Source organism: Porites lutea, chromosome 3 (assembly GCF_958299795.1).
Source record: "Porites lutea chromosome 3, jaPorLute2.1, whole genome shotgun sequence".
Classification (NCBI taxonomy): Eukaryota; Metazoa; Cnidaria; class Anthozoa; order Scleractinia; family Poritidae; genus Porites; species Porites lutea.
In genome coordinates this window covers 45,747,662-45,762,492 of record NC_133203.1, presented here as the reverse complement: position 1 = coordinate 45,762,492, position 14,831 = coordinate 45,747,662, and the positions used below count along the sequence as shown (strand labels likewise).

General features: G+C 39.5%; 1 protein-coding gene and 12 non-coding genes across 13 annotated transcripts in view; 12 read left to right on the top strand and 1 right to left on the bottom strand.

The window, feature by feature from the left end:
• The window catches only part of LOC140931255 (uncharacterized), a 76,406-nt gene that overhangs the window by 13,571 nt on the left and 48,004 nt on the right, over positions 1-14,831 (bottom strand). The window contains exons 55-62 of the mRNA XM_073381024.1: positions 14,238-14,291; positions 13,680-13,733; positions 11,846-11,899; positions 10,826-10,879; positions 10,705-10,758; positions 9,714-9,821; positions 2,314-2,367; positions 2,105-2,158 (exon numbers count right to left, since the gene is read on the bottom strand). Of these exons, the coding sequence (XP_073237125.1) occupies positions 2,105-2,158; positions 2,314-2,367; positions 9,714-9,821; positions 10,705-10,758; positions 10,826-10,879; positions 11,846-11,899; positions 13,680-13,733; positions 14,238-14,291 (486 nt within the window). The remainder of the gene's footprint in view (positions 1-2,104; positions 2,159-2,313; positions 2,368-9,713; positions 9,822-10,704; positions 10,759-10,825; positions 10,880-11,845; positions 11,900-13,679; positions 13,734-14,237; positions 14,292-14,831) is intronic.
• On the top strand, positions 2,654-2,726 carry Trnai-gau (transfer RNA isoleucine (anticodon GAU)). The gene has a single exon. It is a non-coding gene; the product is annotated as a tRNA-Ile (tRNA).
• On the top strand, positions 3,853-3,925 carry Trnai-gau (transfer RNA isoleucine (anticodon GAU)). Its single transcript has one exon. It is a non-coding gene; the product is annotated as a tRNA-Ile (tRNA).
• On the top strand, positions 4,187-4,259 carry Trnai-gau (transfer RNA isoleucine (anticodon GAU)). The gene has a single exon. It is a non-coding gene; the product is annotated as a tRNA-Ile (tRNA).
• On the top strand, positions 4,750-4,822 carry Trnai-gau (transfer RNA isoleucine (anticodon GAU)). Its single transcript has one exon. It is a non-coding gene; the product is annotated as a tRNA-Ile (tRNA).
• Positions 6,362-6,434, top strand: Trnai-gau (transfer RNA isoleucine (anticodon GAU)). The gene has a single exon. It is a non-coding gene; the product is annotated as a tRNA-Ile (tRNA).
• On the top strand, positions 7,579-7,651 carry Trnai-gau (transfer RNA isoleucine (anticodon GAU)). Its single transcript has one exon. It is a non-coding gene; the product is annotated as a tRNA-Ile (tRNA).
• Trnai-gau (transfer RNA isoleucine (anticodon GAU)) lies at positions 8,902-8,974 on the top strand. The gene has a single exon. It is a non-coding gene; the product is annotated as a tRNA-Ile (tRNA).
• Positions 9,213-9,285, top strand: Trnai-gau (transfer RNA isoleucine (anticodon GAU)). The gene has a single exon. It is a non-coding gene; the product is annotated as a tRNA-Ile (tRNA).
• Trnai-gau (transfer RNA isoleucine (anticodon GAU)) lies at positions 9,528-9,600 on the top strand. The gene has a single exon. It is a non-coding gene; the product is annotated as a tRNA-Ile (tRNA).
• On the top strand, positions 12,738-12,810 carry Trnai-gau (transfer RNA isoleucine (anticodon GAU)). Its single transcript has one exon. It is a non-coding gene; the product is annotated as a tRNA-Ile (tRNA).
• Positions 13,056-13,128, top strand: Trnai-gau (transfer RNA isoleucine (anticodon GAU)). Its single transcript has one exon. It is a non-coding gene; the product is annotated as a tRNA-Ile (tRNA).
• Positions 13,377-13,449, top strand: Trnai-gau (transfer RNA isoleucine (anticodon GAU)). The gene has a single exon. It is a non-coding gene; the product is annotated as a tRNA-Ile (tRNA).

Sequence of the window (14,831 nt, the reverse complement as noted above, 5' to 3'; positions counted from 1 at the left end):
TATTTACATTTCATTTATAGATGGACTGATAGCGAATACATTTATGTCGCTCACCATTTTGGGATTTAACCTCAAACTGGGTCGATTTGAGTCGAATTGTACTATGGTACTGCCGTAGTTCGTCCCCCAAAACAGTCCCAAAGCGCCTTGGCCCTCCCGGGTAGGAGTTAGGCAATGGCTAATGTTCCATCCTCTTAAAAAATCTCATAAACGAAACCAGACACACTTTTCAAGATAGCAGGTTGGAGAAGAGTGAGGCCCTTACACGTAACAGAGCGCGTCAGGCATTGTGAGGTGAGCGCAATTCGACAATAGCTCACTTCGGAAAAGAGTGCTATTGTTTGGTGGTCACTCAAGTAAATCATTGCATTGTTCCATATGCCCGAATGACCAATTACCAAAGCAACCCTTTTTTTGATTTAGCTGTATACTGTATGCAAGTAATTCTCTACACCATACACTAAAACAAACGTCAGGCGTGGCGGGCTACATCAAGAGTGCAACCTCTCTTGGCAACAATCCTTTACAGTATGTTGCCCAGTATCCGGACACTTCAGTTTAACATTGAAATAACTTTCCTGTGTTAGTCACAAGAGCTCTGAAATTTGGCCCAGAGAAAATCTATTTAGTCTTTAATATGACGAAAGACATTTTAACTGTTTTGCCTTTGTTTCCATCGCGAAATTAATATTTTTGCAGAGCTCCTATGTTGCCCAGTATCCGGACAGCTGGCCCAGTATCCGGACACAACAATAACAACGTGATTGTACATAAATTTCGACAGGCAAGTGACTTATAAGCTTCTCTTGCACTTGTAAAGTAGTCTGGCATGTCGATTCCAAAAATATAACCTAGCGTCGTGAAACAAAACATAACAAATGACTGGGGTATGGTGGGGAACGCGAGCGGCTGTTAAATGGCATAATTCTTACTTCCTTGTCTAGGAACTTTTTCACTGATTTAAGGAAGGCATACGTGGACATGCCGAAGCCGCGGTTTGCTAGCTCAATTAGCCAATCTGCAAACGAGTTTTTTTTTTCTTCATTCTTTATTTAAAAAAAAAATGCTTGGGGAAGGGACGTACCTCAATGCGACGGTCAAAGGTCACTCTCCTATTTAGTCTGACCTGCAGTGTTGATTTCTTCATGCTCCGTCCCTACAGACGCCTGCTTTTCTAGCACTAATTCCTCCTTCTTTCACATCTCTCAATCCCTTTGTGACATTTTTCAGACCGTTGTAACCCCATTCTAGCAGTCACAACTGGGGAAAGTATGAGAATTCCAGGTTCAACTTCGACGCTTTCGGTTATATACAGAAAATGTAGTCACGCAAAACAAGCGGCGCACACGAAATCAAGTCGCCTCCGAATGAGTGAAGAAAATTTCCATACGGAGTTGAGTAGAATTACATTTTACGACTATATCATATATCCTAAGCTTTAATTATAGTTATGGATATGAAATAAATCTTATCCGGACAATGTACACAGCTAATTCATCGATTCTGTACGGCAAAGAAAAAACTGTCCGGATACTGGGCACATGACATCAAAACTTAGTGAATGTTTTTGGGCTCCTTTATTCCAAACAAATCGAATTTCAAGAAGAATTAATAAACTTTCTGAGAACTTGACTTCTTTAAGTATCTTCACGGTAAATATAAAACCGTTTCTTTGAAAATATCACATATTAACTACCCTTTTCCGAGCAGCGCTAATTTTACTGCGCAGTAAACAGCGTAAATATTAGCCATGAAATGTTTATTTACCTCAACAGAACGGCGTCTTCTGCGACTGTTTCGCACGCTTTCAACTCGCCAAAACCTTCATCTTAAAGCTGAAATGTTCAGCTTTCATTCGAAATACTTCGTTTACCGATAACTGAAAAGGGCGCCTCAAAAATTGAGTTTTGGTTTTAAGTGTCCGGATACTGGTACCGTCCGGATACTGGGCAACATACTGTACCTCAAAATTAAGTGTAGTGCGTCTCTTTAGGTGCTTGCATGTAGCTTAGCTCTCCTTGAAACTCGGGCACGGTTGAGGGTGTCAAAACGAAGCAAAGACGTGCACTGAAACATTAACACTACAGATCATAGGTAATCATACCTTGGCCCCTTGTGGTCCTTTTGACCCTAAATCACCAAGCTCACCCACGTCTCCCTACAAACAAAAACGACAAACAGTGAGAACGTTTGTAAACGAGCAGACGTGTCTTATCAGTTTGAAAACACGAGCTGCAACCAATCGGTTTTAGACCTGAGGAAGCAAGAACTGAAAAATAATCAAACCGCTAGTATTCTGTCAATAAAACATACCGTATCACCTTTTCCTCCCTGAAGTCCTGGATCACCTGTCCTACCAGGTCTTCCCTAAAAAATTAACAGAGTTACTGCTCTAAGAACGTAGAATGAGTCAGTGGCGTGTATCGAGATCAATTAGGGTAACAACAATTCACTTTCGTTTTAATATATTAAAGCTGATTGCTTTTTTTTTATCTATGCGGAGTTAAAATCTAAGGCGTACTATATGCATCTCACACGTTAAAAAAATTGGCGAACTCTAATTGTCATAAACCTGGGACACTAGCGATGGTTTCCCCGCAGTGAGGTGTAATGTGGTTTTAATGCTAAAAATTTTCCTCTTTTTTTCACAGCTGGTCCGTTAGCTCAGTCGGCAGAGCGTGGTGCTGATAACGCCAAGGTCGTGAGTTCGACCCTCACACGGACCAAGGAAAATTTTTTTTTACTTTACATAACTTTTGCACAATCCCATCAGCGGCAGGCAAACCCTTTTTTCCCTTTTTTTTGAACGACACGGTCGGTATTTACATACATAAGAACCACTTAGTCTATAAATATGAGCGTCAGTACTGTTTCGTAACCTTCAAAATGGGGAAAAATGATTGTTCTGTCGCGAGCGCTAAGGGATTTAAATAAACATCAATACAATAAAATGCAATAACTTTATTCTAAGAGGGAGTTTTCTAAATCACGGCCCTCTAAAAAAATACGTTAGAGGAAAAATATACAAAAATATGTACAACAAGCAAAAATATTGAAATAACATATACTATATATAAAAATGCAATAGCTATATAATAGTGTACGTTACAAGAACAAAAATTAATAAGGACAATGCCTGTAGTATGAATATGTAAATCGTACGGAAAAAGTTCAAATATGGAGGAGTGGTCGGCACTATGAAAAACAATAACATTCAATAGAATAGCGACAATTCAAGCATAACAGATCTTCCAATTAAATGTTCAGTAGAGAATAATTCTCTTTTTCTTTGAGGGGTTGCTGTATTGGTAAATAATAATAAAGAAACGCAGATTACGTAATTTACACTTAATGGAGGAGAGGATACTGGATGTCCGCAGAGAAGAAGTAGTAAAGTACTCTTTAACGTTAGAATTGAAATCATTGAAAAGTTTAGAAGCACTACAGGTCAATGTTCGTTTCCCCGATTTGCAATGTGGGTATGGTACCTTAAGGTCATAGAGACAGGCTCTTGTAAGACGGTCCGAAGGTCCACGTGAAACGGAGTGGAGTTGAAATCTATTTTTGAGGCATTTGGGAGCACTCGGATTAAGGAGTAGGTTAAAAAGAATCAGCTGACCTCACCTATATTATTGTTGTTTTTTTGTCTTTCCTGTGTGGTCCTAGACCCGCGTTCCTCTCCCCAAACAAGGGAGGGCCGAGAGAGCGGCGGAAATCGAGCCTTATGTGGTCACCAAGCCGATTTCTGGCCATTATTGAATCGGCTTGTCTCCAGTGTGACGTGAATGTAGCTTTAAAACGGCGAGAAAATTCGTTTATCAAGACCAGAATTCTGCCGATTACACCGTATCTGGTCCGTTAGCTCAGTCGGCAGAGCGTGGTGCTGATAACGCCAAGGTCGTGAGTTCAACCCTCACACGGACCAATCAACGAATGTTTGTTCCTTTTATTCAACATACTTTTATTCCCGCAATCTTAACAGCGCAGGCCAGATAAATCTATTTTTTTTTCTTTTTCGACTTTAACGTCATGGTTGGTATTTACTTACATCAGAGCCTCTTGTTTCACATCCCTCACCCCACGGACACACACAGCAATGGTGTTCCAGGGAAGATCGAACGAAGGTCCGAGACTGCGAGATAATTCGATTATTTAGTCCAAAAATTCTGCTACCCTTAACATGGCTGGTCCGTTAGCTCAGTCGGCAGAGCGTGGTGCTGATAACGCCAAGGTCGTGAGTTCGACCCTCACACGGACCAAGAAAAGCTTTTCTTTTACGGGTACATATTTTTTTGCGCAATCCCATTCTTTAACGTCATGGTCGGTATTTTCATACATGACAACCACTTAATCTATAAATATGAGCGTCGGCACTGTTTCGTAACCTTCAAAATACAAAGATTTGCATGGAAAAAAGAAACGATTGTTTCTGTAACGAGCGCTATGGGATAAGAAGGGATTAAAGGTGGCTCGATACAATTCTTTTGTAGCGGCACTTTCAATCTTTGAATCTCTCATACTTGAAAAAATTGATCTTTGTGGTAGAACCATTATAACACATTAATTACATTTAGACTATTAAACTTAACTATGATATTATTTTTTCGGTAATCGGAATAAATATAACGTTGCAATGACGTCACCATAGTTTTTGCTTAAAATCGAATTTCAGCCCTCATCGACCTGAACTTTGGAAATGCTTTACGCTGGAATATTTAGACCAAAAATTCTGCTACTCTCCCCACAGTTGGTCTGTTAGCTCAGTCGGCAGAGCGTTGTGCTGATAACGCCAAGGTCGTGAGTTCGACCCTCACACGGACCAAGGAAAGTTTTTCTTTTACTATACATATTTTTTTGCGGTAAAACCATTATAACACATTTTAATATTATTGTGCCACCCAAATGCGGAATCTTACAAGGACCTCACCCCTCGTCAAATATATCGCCAGCATGAAAACGAGAAGAAACGTAAGTACGCAAGCCGAGTTATGGAGGTGCAACAAGCCACGTTCACGCCGCTGGTGTTCACCACTACGGGTGGCATGGCACCTGAATGTCAAATCTATCACAAGCGACTAGCGGAACTCCTGTCAGCCAAGAAAGGCGAGTACTACTCGACTACGATGTCTTGGATAAAAACCAGAATCTCATTTGCCTTTCTGTGAACATCGATCCTTCCTGTGCTTAAGGGGATCGCGTTCAATAAGGAGAGTAAATCTCAACTTAAAGAGATGGACTTTGACATCGAAAGAGGACTTTTCTTTCTGACAGATGTTAAGGTACAAATTTCGTTTTGATTCTTTTTTTAGTGAAGCACTATACATAGGTATTTTTTATCAGCATTCATTACACATAGACTAAACTTAATTATATTATTTTTTGGGTGATCGGAATATATATCACGTGACAATGACTTCACAATATTTTTAACGCCTTCATCGACCTGAACTTTGGAAATGCGTTACGCTACGTATACTTTGGATGCTCACAGAAACCCATGCGGGCAATTTCGCGATACCTTGGAATTTTTACAAAAAGGGTTTAAACTATGCATGAACTAAAGATTGGAATTTTCTACTCTTTGGATGATTACGGAAAGGTTTTATCACTCTCTCGTTTTGCAAATGACCCTTTTGCACTCTACAGTCAGCTAAACGCTAGTAGCCTTGCGCGAATTCAAAAAGGATGAAAACGTGTGAATCTGGGTAAAATGCAATGCTGAGCTCTTTTTGTTATTTCTAAGGCTACTTTCACGAAAACAGAAAACCAAAATTGGAAGATAGATTTTCTTTAAAAATTTCAGTGATTCAGTGTACTATAAAATGCCGGATTTTCGTGTCCATTGTAACATTTTAAGTTGCCTAACGAAGGCGCAAAATTGAGTAAATATTGAAACGATGTGACAGAATTGGATAATTCTTTGATTTTGGATTTCCTATTGTCTCGAGTTTAGCACAACATCAAATTCCCACGCAAAACGCGAGAATTTACCGCGTTTGGTTGCCCTCCGTAATCTACTCACAACATTCTACAACATTATCATATTTCGGATACTCTGTTGCTTTCGCCATATCTGGTCCGTTAGCTCAGTCGGCAGAGCGTGGTGCTGATAACGCCAAGCCTCACACGGACCAATCGGCGAGTGTCTTTCTTTACTTTTTTCACGCAGTCTTAACAGCGCAGCTAAATCTATTTCTTTCTTTTTCGATTTTAAAGTTCATGGTTGGTACTTACTTACATAAGAGCCACTTGTTCCACATCCCTCACCCCAGGGACACAGAAATGGTGTCCCAGGGGAGATGAAAGACTGCAAGATAATTCGATTATTTAGACCAAAAATTTTGCTGCTCTCACAGTAGCTGGTCCGTTAGCTCAGTCGGCAGAGCGTGGTGCTGATAACGCCAAGGTCGTGAGTTCGACCCTCACACGGACCAAGGAAATTTTTTCTTTTACTGTACATATTTTTTTTTTGCGCAATCCCATTCTTTAACGTCATGGTCGCTATTTACATACATAAGAACCATTTAGTCCATAAATATGAGCGTTGGCACTGTTTCGTAAGCTTCAAAATACAAACATTTGTATGAAAAAAAAAAACAAAAACGATTGTTTCTGTAACGAGCGCTATAGGATAAGAAGGGATTTAAGGTGGCTCAGTACAACACTTTTGTAGCGACACTCCATTTTTGAATCTCTTATACTTAAACAAATTGAATATGGGGTAAGACCATTATAACACATCTATTACGGATAGACTAAACTTAATTATGATATTATTTTTTTGGTGATCGGAATAAATATCACGTGGCAATGACGTCACTATAAATTTTGCTTTAAAATGAATTCAAGCCCTCATCGACCTGAACTTTGGAAATGCTTTACCCTGCGTATACGTTGGGTGCTTGTCTTCCCTTATTCGGAGTCTCACAGAAACCTATGCGAGGAATTTCGCGATATCTTGGAATTTTAACAAAAACAGTTTAAATTATGCATGAACTAAAGACTGGAATTTGCTACTTTTTGGATGATTGCTGAAAGGTTTTATCACTCATGATCACTCGTTTTGCAAATGACCCTTTTACACTCTACAATCAGCTAAACGCAAGTAGACTTGCGCGAATTCGAAAAAGATGAAAACGTGTGAATCTGGGTAAAACGCAATGCTGAGCTCTTTTTGTTGTTTCTAAGGCTAATTTCACGAAAACAGCGATTAAACTAAAATTCGACGATAGATTTCGATAAAAATTTCAGTGATTCAGTGTACTATAAAAACCCGATTTTCATGTCCATTGTAACACGCCATGGTCGTGAGTTCAACCCTCACAAGGGCCAATCGACGAGTGTCTTCCTTTTATTAAAATCACCTTTTTTCGCAATCTTAACAGCGCAGATAAATCTATTTTTTTCTTTTTCGATTTTAAAGTCGTGGTTGGTATTTACTTACATCAGAGCCACGTGTTTTACATCCCTCACCCCACGGACACAGTAATGGTGTCTCAGGGGACATGAAAAGAAGCTCCAAGACTGCGAGATAATTCGATTATTTAGACCAAAAATTCTGCTTCGTTCACCAGAGCTGGTCCGTTAGCTCAGTCGGCAGAGCGTGGTGCTGATAACGCCAAGGTCGTGAGTTCGACCCTCACACGGACCAAGGAAATTTTTTCTTTCACTGTACACTGATTTTTTTTGCGCAATCCCATTCTTTTACGTCATGGTCGGTATTTTTATACATAAAAACTACTTAGTCTATAAATATGAACGTCTGCACTGTTTCGTAACCTTAAAATTGAAAGATTTGTATGGAAAAAAAAACCTATTGTTTCCGTAACGGGCGTTATAGGATAAGAAGGGATTTAAGGTGGCTTGATACTATACTTTTGCAGCGACACTTTCCATCTTTGAATCTCTTATACTTAAACAAATTGATCTTGGTGGTAAAACCATTATAACACAGTTATTACACATCCACTAAACTTTTAAAATTATGATATTATTTTTTGGGTGATCGGAATAAATATCACGTGGCAATGACGTCACAATAGTTTTTGCTTTAAATCGAATTTCGGCCTTCATCGACCTGAACTTCGGAAATGCGTTACGCAGCGTATACTTTGGGTGCTTCTCTCCCGTTATGCGGAGTTTTACAGAAACCTATGCGAGCAATATCGCGATATCTTCGAATTTTTACAAAAAGGGTTGAAATTATAAATGAACTAAAGAAGGGAATTTACTACTCTTTGGATGATTACGGAAAGGTTTTATCACTCTCTCGTTTTGCAAATGACCCTTTTGCACTCTACAATCAGCTAAACGCAAAGTAGACTTGGGCGAATTCGAAAAAGATGAAAACGTGTGAATCTGGGTAAAACGCAATGCTGAGCTCTTTTTGTCATTTCTAAGGCTACTTTCACGAAAACAGCGATTAAACCAAAATTCGACGATAGATTTTCTTTAAAAATTTCAGTGATTCAGTGTACTATAAAATGCCCGATTTTCATATCCATTGTAACATTTTAAGTTGCCTAACGTAGGCCAAAATTGAGTAGATATTGATGAAAGAAACGATGTGATAGATTTGGAAAATTCTCTGCTTTGCGATTTCCTTTTGTTTAGAGTTTAGCACAACATCAAATTTCCATGCAGAACGCGATAATTTACCGCGCATGGTTGCCCTCCGCAATCTATTCAGAACATTCTACAGATATCTACGGATATTCTACCGTGTTCACCACTCATTCGCAGATAAATCTTTTTTTAAACTTATTTTTCGATTTTAAAGTCATTTCACATCCCTCACCCCAGGCACACCGCATGGTGTCCCAGAGGAGATAAAACAAAGCTCCAAGACTGCGAAATAATTCGATTATTTGGACCAAAACTTCTGGTTCTCTCACCATGTCTGGTCCGTTAGCTCAGTCGGCAGAGCGTGGTGCTGATAACGCCAAGGTCGTGAGTTCAACCCTCACACGGACCAATCAACGAGGGTTTTCCTTTTATTAAACATACTTTTTTCAGCGCAGATAAATCTTTTTTTAAAATTTCTTTTTCGATTTTAACGTCATGGTTGGTATTTACTTACATCAGAGCCACTTCTTTCACATCCCTCACCCCAGGCACACCGCATGGTGTCCCAGCAGAGATAACACGAAGCTCCAAGACTGCGAGATAATTCGATTAATTAGACCAAAAATTCTGCTACTCTCACCGTAGCTGGTCCGTTAGCTCAGTCGGCAGAGCGTGGTGCTGATAACGCCAAGGTCGTGAGTTCAACCCTCACACGGACCAATCAACGAGAGTTTTTCCATTTATGAAACACGTTTTTCACGCAATCTCAACAGCGCAGATATTTTTTTTCCTTTTTCAATTTTAACGTCATGGCTGGAATTTACTTACATCAGAGCCACTTGTTCCACATCTCTCACCCCTGGCACACAGCAATGGTGTCCCAGACGAGATGAAACGAAGCTCCAAGGCTGCGAGATAATTCGATGACTTAGTCCAAAAATTCTGCCACTCTTAACATGGCTGGTCCGTTAGCTCAGTCGGCAGAGCGTGGTGCTGATAACGCCAAGGTCGTGAGTTCGATCCTCACACGGACCATTAAGCAAATGTTTCCTTTTGCTACATAATACTTTCTCTTCACACAATCTTATCGGCGGAGATAAATCTGTTTTTTTTTTTCTTTCTTTCCGTCATGATCGATATTTACTTACATTAGGACCACTTGGTCCATCAGGTCCCCTCACTCCAGGGCCACCAGTAATACCAGCTGCGCCGGGTAGTCCTGCGCGTCCTTGTTGTCCAGCTTCTCCTGTCTCACCCTATCAGAATTATGATGATGATGGCTTTATTTACACACGGTTAATATATGAGAACATAAATATTTAGAAAATAAATAAATTATCTATAAGCTGTTTTGCATATTTGTCGTACTGATCAACAAACCAAGAGTGAATTTTTTTTTCTTTAAGTCATCCAGAGAATTTGCTGTGAGTACATCCTCGGGAAGATTGTTCCATGAGTAAGCACCACTGTAATTAAAGCTACGCTTGAGGTAAATCTTTTACTTTATTCTGGGCACTGAATGACAAATAACAATCATAATTGAAATCATAACAAAATTGATGATGATAACAGTCGCAAACGTTTAATAGGAACAGGCAGAATCGTTTTCAAAGTCTTATGGCGCTTACCATTTGCTAGAATTGGCTGGCTAGACCAGTCCAGTCGTCAAGAAAATTCCAATCAGTATTAGTTAGGGTCTAGTTGTTCAAAGCTGGGTTAAGATAACCCAGGGTTAGTGCGAGATTTGAATTCAGATTTGAAAGCTTAAAAAGCATTTCAGTTTTAATTCTTTTGTCTACAAGTTGATGATTGAAAGCTCTAAATATAACAGAGAAAATTATCCGAGAAAATGCTTTTGAACACAAGAAGGAGAAACCCGGGTTAAATTTAACCGCGGGTTAAGCGCTAATCGACCTTCGAACAACTGGACCCAGGACTATCTAGGAGGATCAGTTTATTCCTAAATGGCAAGCACAGAAGTGGGGATAGGGATAGGGATAAGGTGATAGGCGTCGAGCCTTAAACCATCTGCCGAATTGATTCAGTTGTTAAGCAACAATTTGGCGTGAATGAAGTAAAAGGCTGATTGTACTAAAAGTAATATAACATGAATAACAAGAATAAGGTTTCTAAGCTCACCTTAAACCCAGCCTCTCCAGGTGCTCCAGCAACTCCCGCAGATCCACGTGAGCCCTGACAAAAAGGATTGAATATTCAACTGGACTTTAACATGGAAAAAACAGTTTTTTTGTACACTTACATCATTTCCTGTGTCACCTTGCGAGCCCATTTTTCCTGGAAGACCAACGTCACCCTAAAACACAAGCAACAAAATTAATAATATAGAAAATTTTTCTTTGTAACGAAGACTTTTACCACTGACCTGTTTACTGGAAGACAGATAGCCAAAGCCATTCTGATTTGTGAATCTTACCAGAAGATCGAGTTTGTGAGAAAAAGAACGTTGTTGATTTTAACTTAACCTAATCTCAACTTAGCCAAGGTTAAATGGATTACTTTTTCAAATGCTGTATTTCTTCTCGGAAACTTATTCTTTTGAATGCTTTTTTTTCCCGTCTAATTGCTGCGAGTGTAAGGAGCTGTTTCCATGGAGGGGGGAAGATCCTAGAATGTGGATCATCCTAGCGCCATATGTTAACTGTATTCAGTTTACATGCAAAGGGTTGCACTTGTCCCTAGCGCTAGGATCTTCCAAGCTGACAGGTAGGAACATCCCTTCACGAGGAAGATCCTAGCACCAAGTAAACTGCTTTCGCCAGGAAGATCCTTATACTAGGCACAAACAGACAAAATTTTGGCGGGTCATTCGGTGGGTAATAACGGCAATAAAGACCGACAATTTCGTTGAGCGTTACCACGAGCTGATGACTATGATAATTCTGCTAGCTGCTGCTAAAAGATAGTTGTTTACGCTAGTAAATAGGGAAGAACGGCCTAAATTGCATATTTATTATTGTCGCCCTCCATTTTAATTCCATCTCTGCCTGGAAACCACACCGACCAAAATTTCTGCACCATTCACCATTTTCACACTGCCCAAAGACACCTCGTTTACCTTCCCCCCCCAAAAAATTGCATTAGCACTGTTTTAAATTTAACTTACGACATCTGTAATACCAAGGAGAAATTAAAAACAATGGTAATGTAAAATTTTGATGAATGGAAACCCAAAGAAAAGTTGTTCCGCCTTCTAAAACAGCCCCTAAGAGGTGGAATTCAGTCATTTATTGAAAGTAAGCATATACGTTTATAGACAAACCTGTTTTCCCACTTCCCCATCCCGTCCACTATCTCCAGACTCTCCTATTTCTCCCTAAAAATTCAAAACGTAAAGGGTATTTAATAAATAAAACTTAAAAAATAAATGTATGTTAATTCTTACATTATTTAATGAGACAGGGATGAAAAGAGAGCACAGAAGATACAGGGCAGCTTGAAGGACGAAAATAGACGACAAAAGCACAATAACGTGTCAAGCTAGTTAGAGGACGATTTACCATTCTCTTCGGGGATCTGAACCTGCATTTCATATAGACAAAGTGGCTGTAAACTTGATTTGAAATGACTACCTGCAGGTTGTACGGGGGTTCAGGTATTCTGGGATAGCAAGTTTGATTGTTTGAGGGACAGGTGGGGCTTAGCAGAAAAATAAAGTTAAATTGTCTTCAAAAAGAAAGGTATAAGGAGTAGGCAGAAGAAAATGAGAAAAGGTAAGAGAAACATAAATTGTTGAGTCTCGAAAACAAAAAACACACGAAAACTGAAGCACGCATTATCACTGTAAAACAATTTATTCAATATAAACAATCGTTTACAATTATATAATCCACCATGAGCGGGGCTTTTCTGAGAGGGAAAAACACGATAATGATAAAAAGCTCAAAGGGAAAGAGAAGAAAATGAATTAAAAAGAAAGAATGCCTAAAACATTAACTAGACATAAGAGAGCCAACGGAGCTCAAAAAGACGCGTCTATCCTGTTCAAATCACCGCTGAACTATGAATCAAAAATATCTTATCTTTAATAAAATTAAAACGATTTTGTGGAGTCTACGAAAGTCTACGTATTGAGGGGTTCTTGTACTGAAGCCTTAAAAACATGAGGAGATTCCTCTATATGGACATATAATTCTGTCATCTCTACAAATGCTGGTCCGTTAGCTCAGTCGGCAGAGCGTGGTGCTGATAACGCCAAGGTCGTGAGTTCAACCCTCACACGGACCACTGTAAGAATGTTTTTCTTTTACTTAACCTTTTCTTTAGGCAATCTTATCAGCGCAGACAAATCCGTTATTTTTTTTTCTTTTTTTAAGGTCATGGTTGGTATTCACTTAAATCCGAACCACTCAGTCCACATCCCTCACCCCAAGGACACAAGGATGATGTCCCCGTGGTGATGAAATGAAACTCCAAAACCGCGAGAAAATTCGATTATTAAAACCAAAAATTCTGCCAGTTTAAACATAGCTGGCCCGTTAGCTCAGTCGGCAGAGCGTGGTGCTGATAACGCCAAGGTCGTGAGTTCAACCCTCACACGGACCACCAAAAGAATGTTTTTCTTTTACTTAACCTGTTCTTTACGCAATCCTATCAGCGCAGACAAATCTGTTTTATTATTATTTTCCTTTTTTAAGGTCAAGGTTGGTATTTACTTAAATTAGAACCACTCAGTCGACATCCCTCACCCCAAGGACACAGGGATGATGTCCCCGGGGTGATGAAATAAAACTCCAAAACCGTGAGAAAATTCGGTTATTAAAACCAAAAATTCTGCCACTTTCAACATAGCTGGTCCGTTAGCTCAGTCGGCAGAGCGTGGTGCTGATAACGCCAAGGTCGTGAGTTCGATCCTCACATGGACCATTTAACGTATGTTTTTGTCTTACCACAATTTTTTACGCAATTTTTCAGTGCTGCAGTGGAATTTACGAGTAAAATACGTAATAAGTCACAACAAAAAGCGTTATGTAGCAACAAGCTTACAACTCCTTTGATTTATTAGTAGTTGTTAGTGAACTATAAACTTAAAGCTTTGCTAGGGAGAAACTTATTATTATCATCATCAAAGGAAGAGCTGCTTAGTATTTTCTTACCTTGGAGCCTAGTTCTCCGCCAATCCCTCTGCGGCCCATAATTCCAGGCATACCCTGACGAACAACCAAGTATAAATGATGAGCCTCATTAGCTTACTCCGTTTATTTTGGTTAAAATTGCCAGAGAGTCGTTGCGTTGTTCTATGGTGGAAGGACTAACAACACACTTTTTGTTAATAATGAGTGCATAACGTAACTTGCTAGTATTCAAAGTGTTTTGTTTAGAAGCGATTCTTCAGGAGTTGCTTTCGGGCAGAAAAGATAGTAGCACAGTTCCAGAGTAGCTCACAGACCAGTCAATTTTGCTTCGTTAACTGATAGTTTCGTTATATCATTTTCAAAATTATTGAAACTTTGATCTTAAATGTAAACACGGTAAACACAAAATAACTTTCCGGGCCCGAAAAGTTACCGGAACGTTCGAGAAACAGGCCCCTGGACCCATTTTTACCAACTCGAAAAAGACGAAAAAAAAAAACGTTCCACGCCAGTTCAGTAACATGCATATGTAGGCAACTAAATCAAAAAGGACATGCAGTACAGTGTGAATGTACTTACCATCTGTCCGCTCTCCCCTGGGGGTCCTGGTGGTCCAATTGTCCCAAGAGGACCCTGGGTGAAAAGAAGAGAATTCACCATTTTCAGATAGACCATAATGCACCTTGTTTACCCCAAAATTTTGCATAACCATTACCTTCGATTTCTCTTGGTACGACTGTAATATTCAAGAGAAACTGGAAACAATGGTTATGCAATTTCTTTTTGGGAGGGGAAGGAGGGGATAAACAAGGTGCATTATGGTCTATGCGAACGTGGTATTTAAAATAGCCTGCGAGCAAGCTCTCTTCTCACTATATTCGCTTGGAGCTGTGGACGCGAAAATCACTTTTTTGTTTACATTGTTTAGTCATTATTATACATTGTACTCGCTATCTGACTTCTCATTGACTGAGAGCCCACAGTCAATTTTGAGAAATCAGCGCAACTTAGTTATATGGTAGCAAATACCTGACTATTCACCACGCTTTCACGAAGTTGAAATACCCCTAACTAATAGGTTTAACGTGTCAAACAGTTTCACGATTACGTAAGTAATAGAAAATAGAATGATCTGTGTGGAGAGCAAAACTCAGAAAAAATTCTGACAATTGA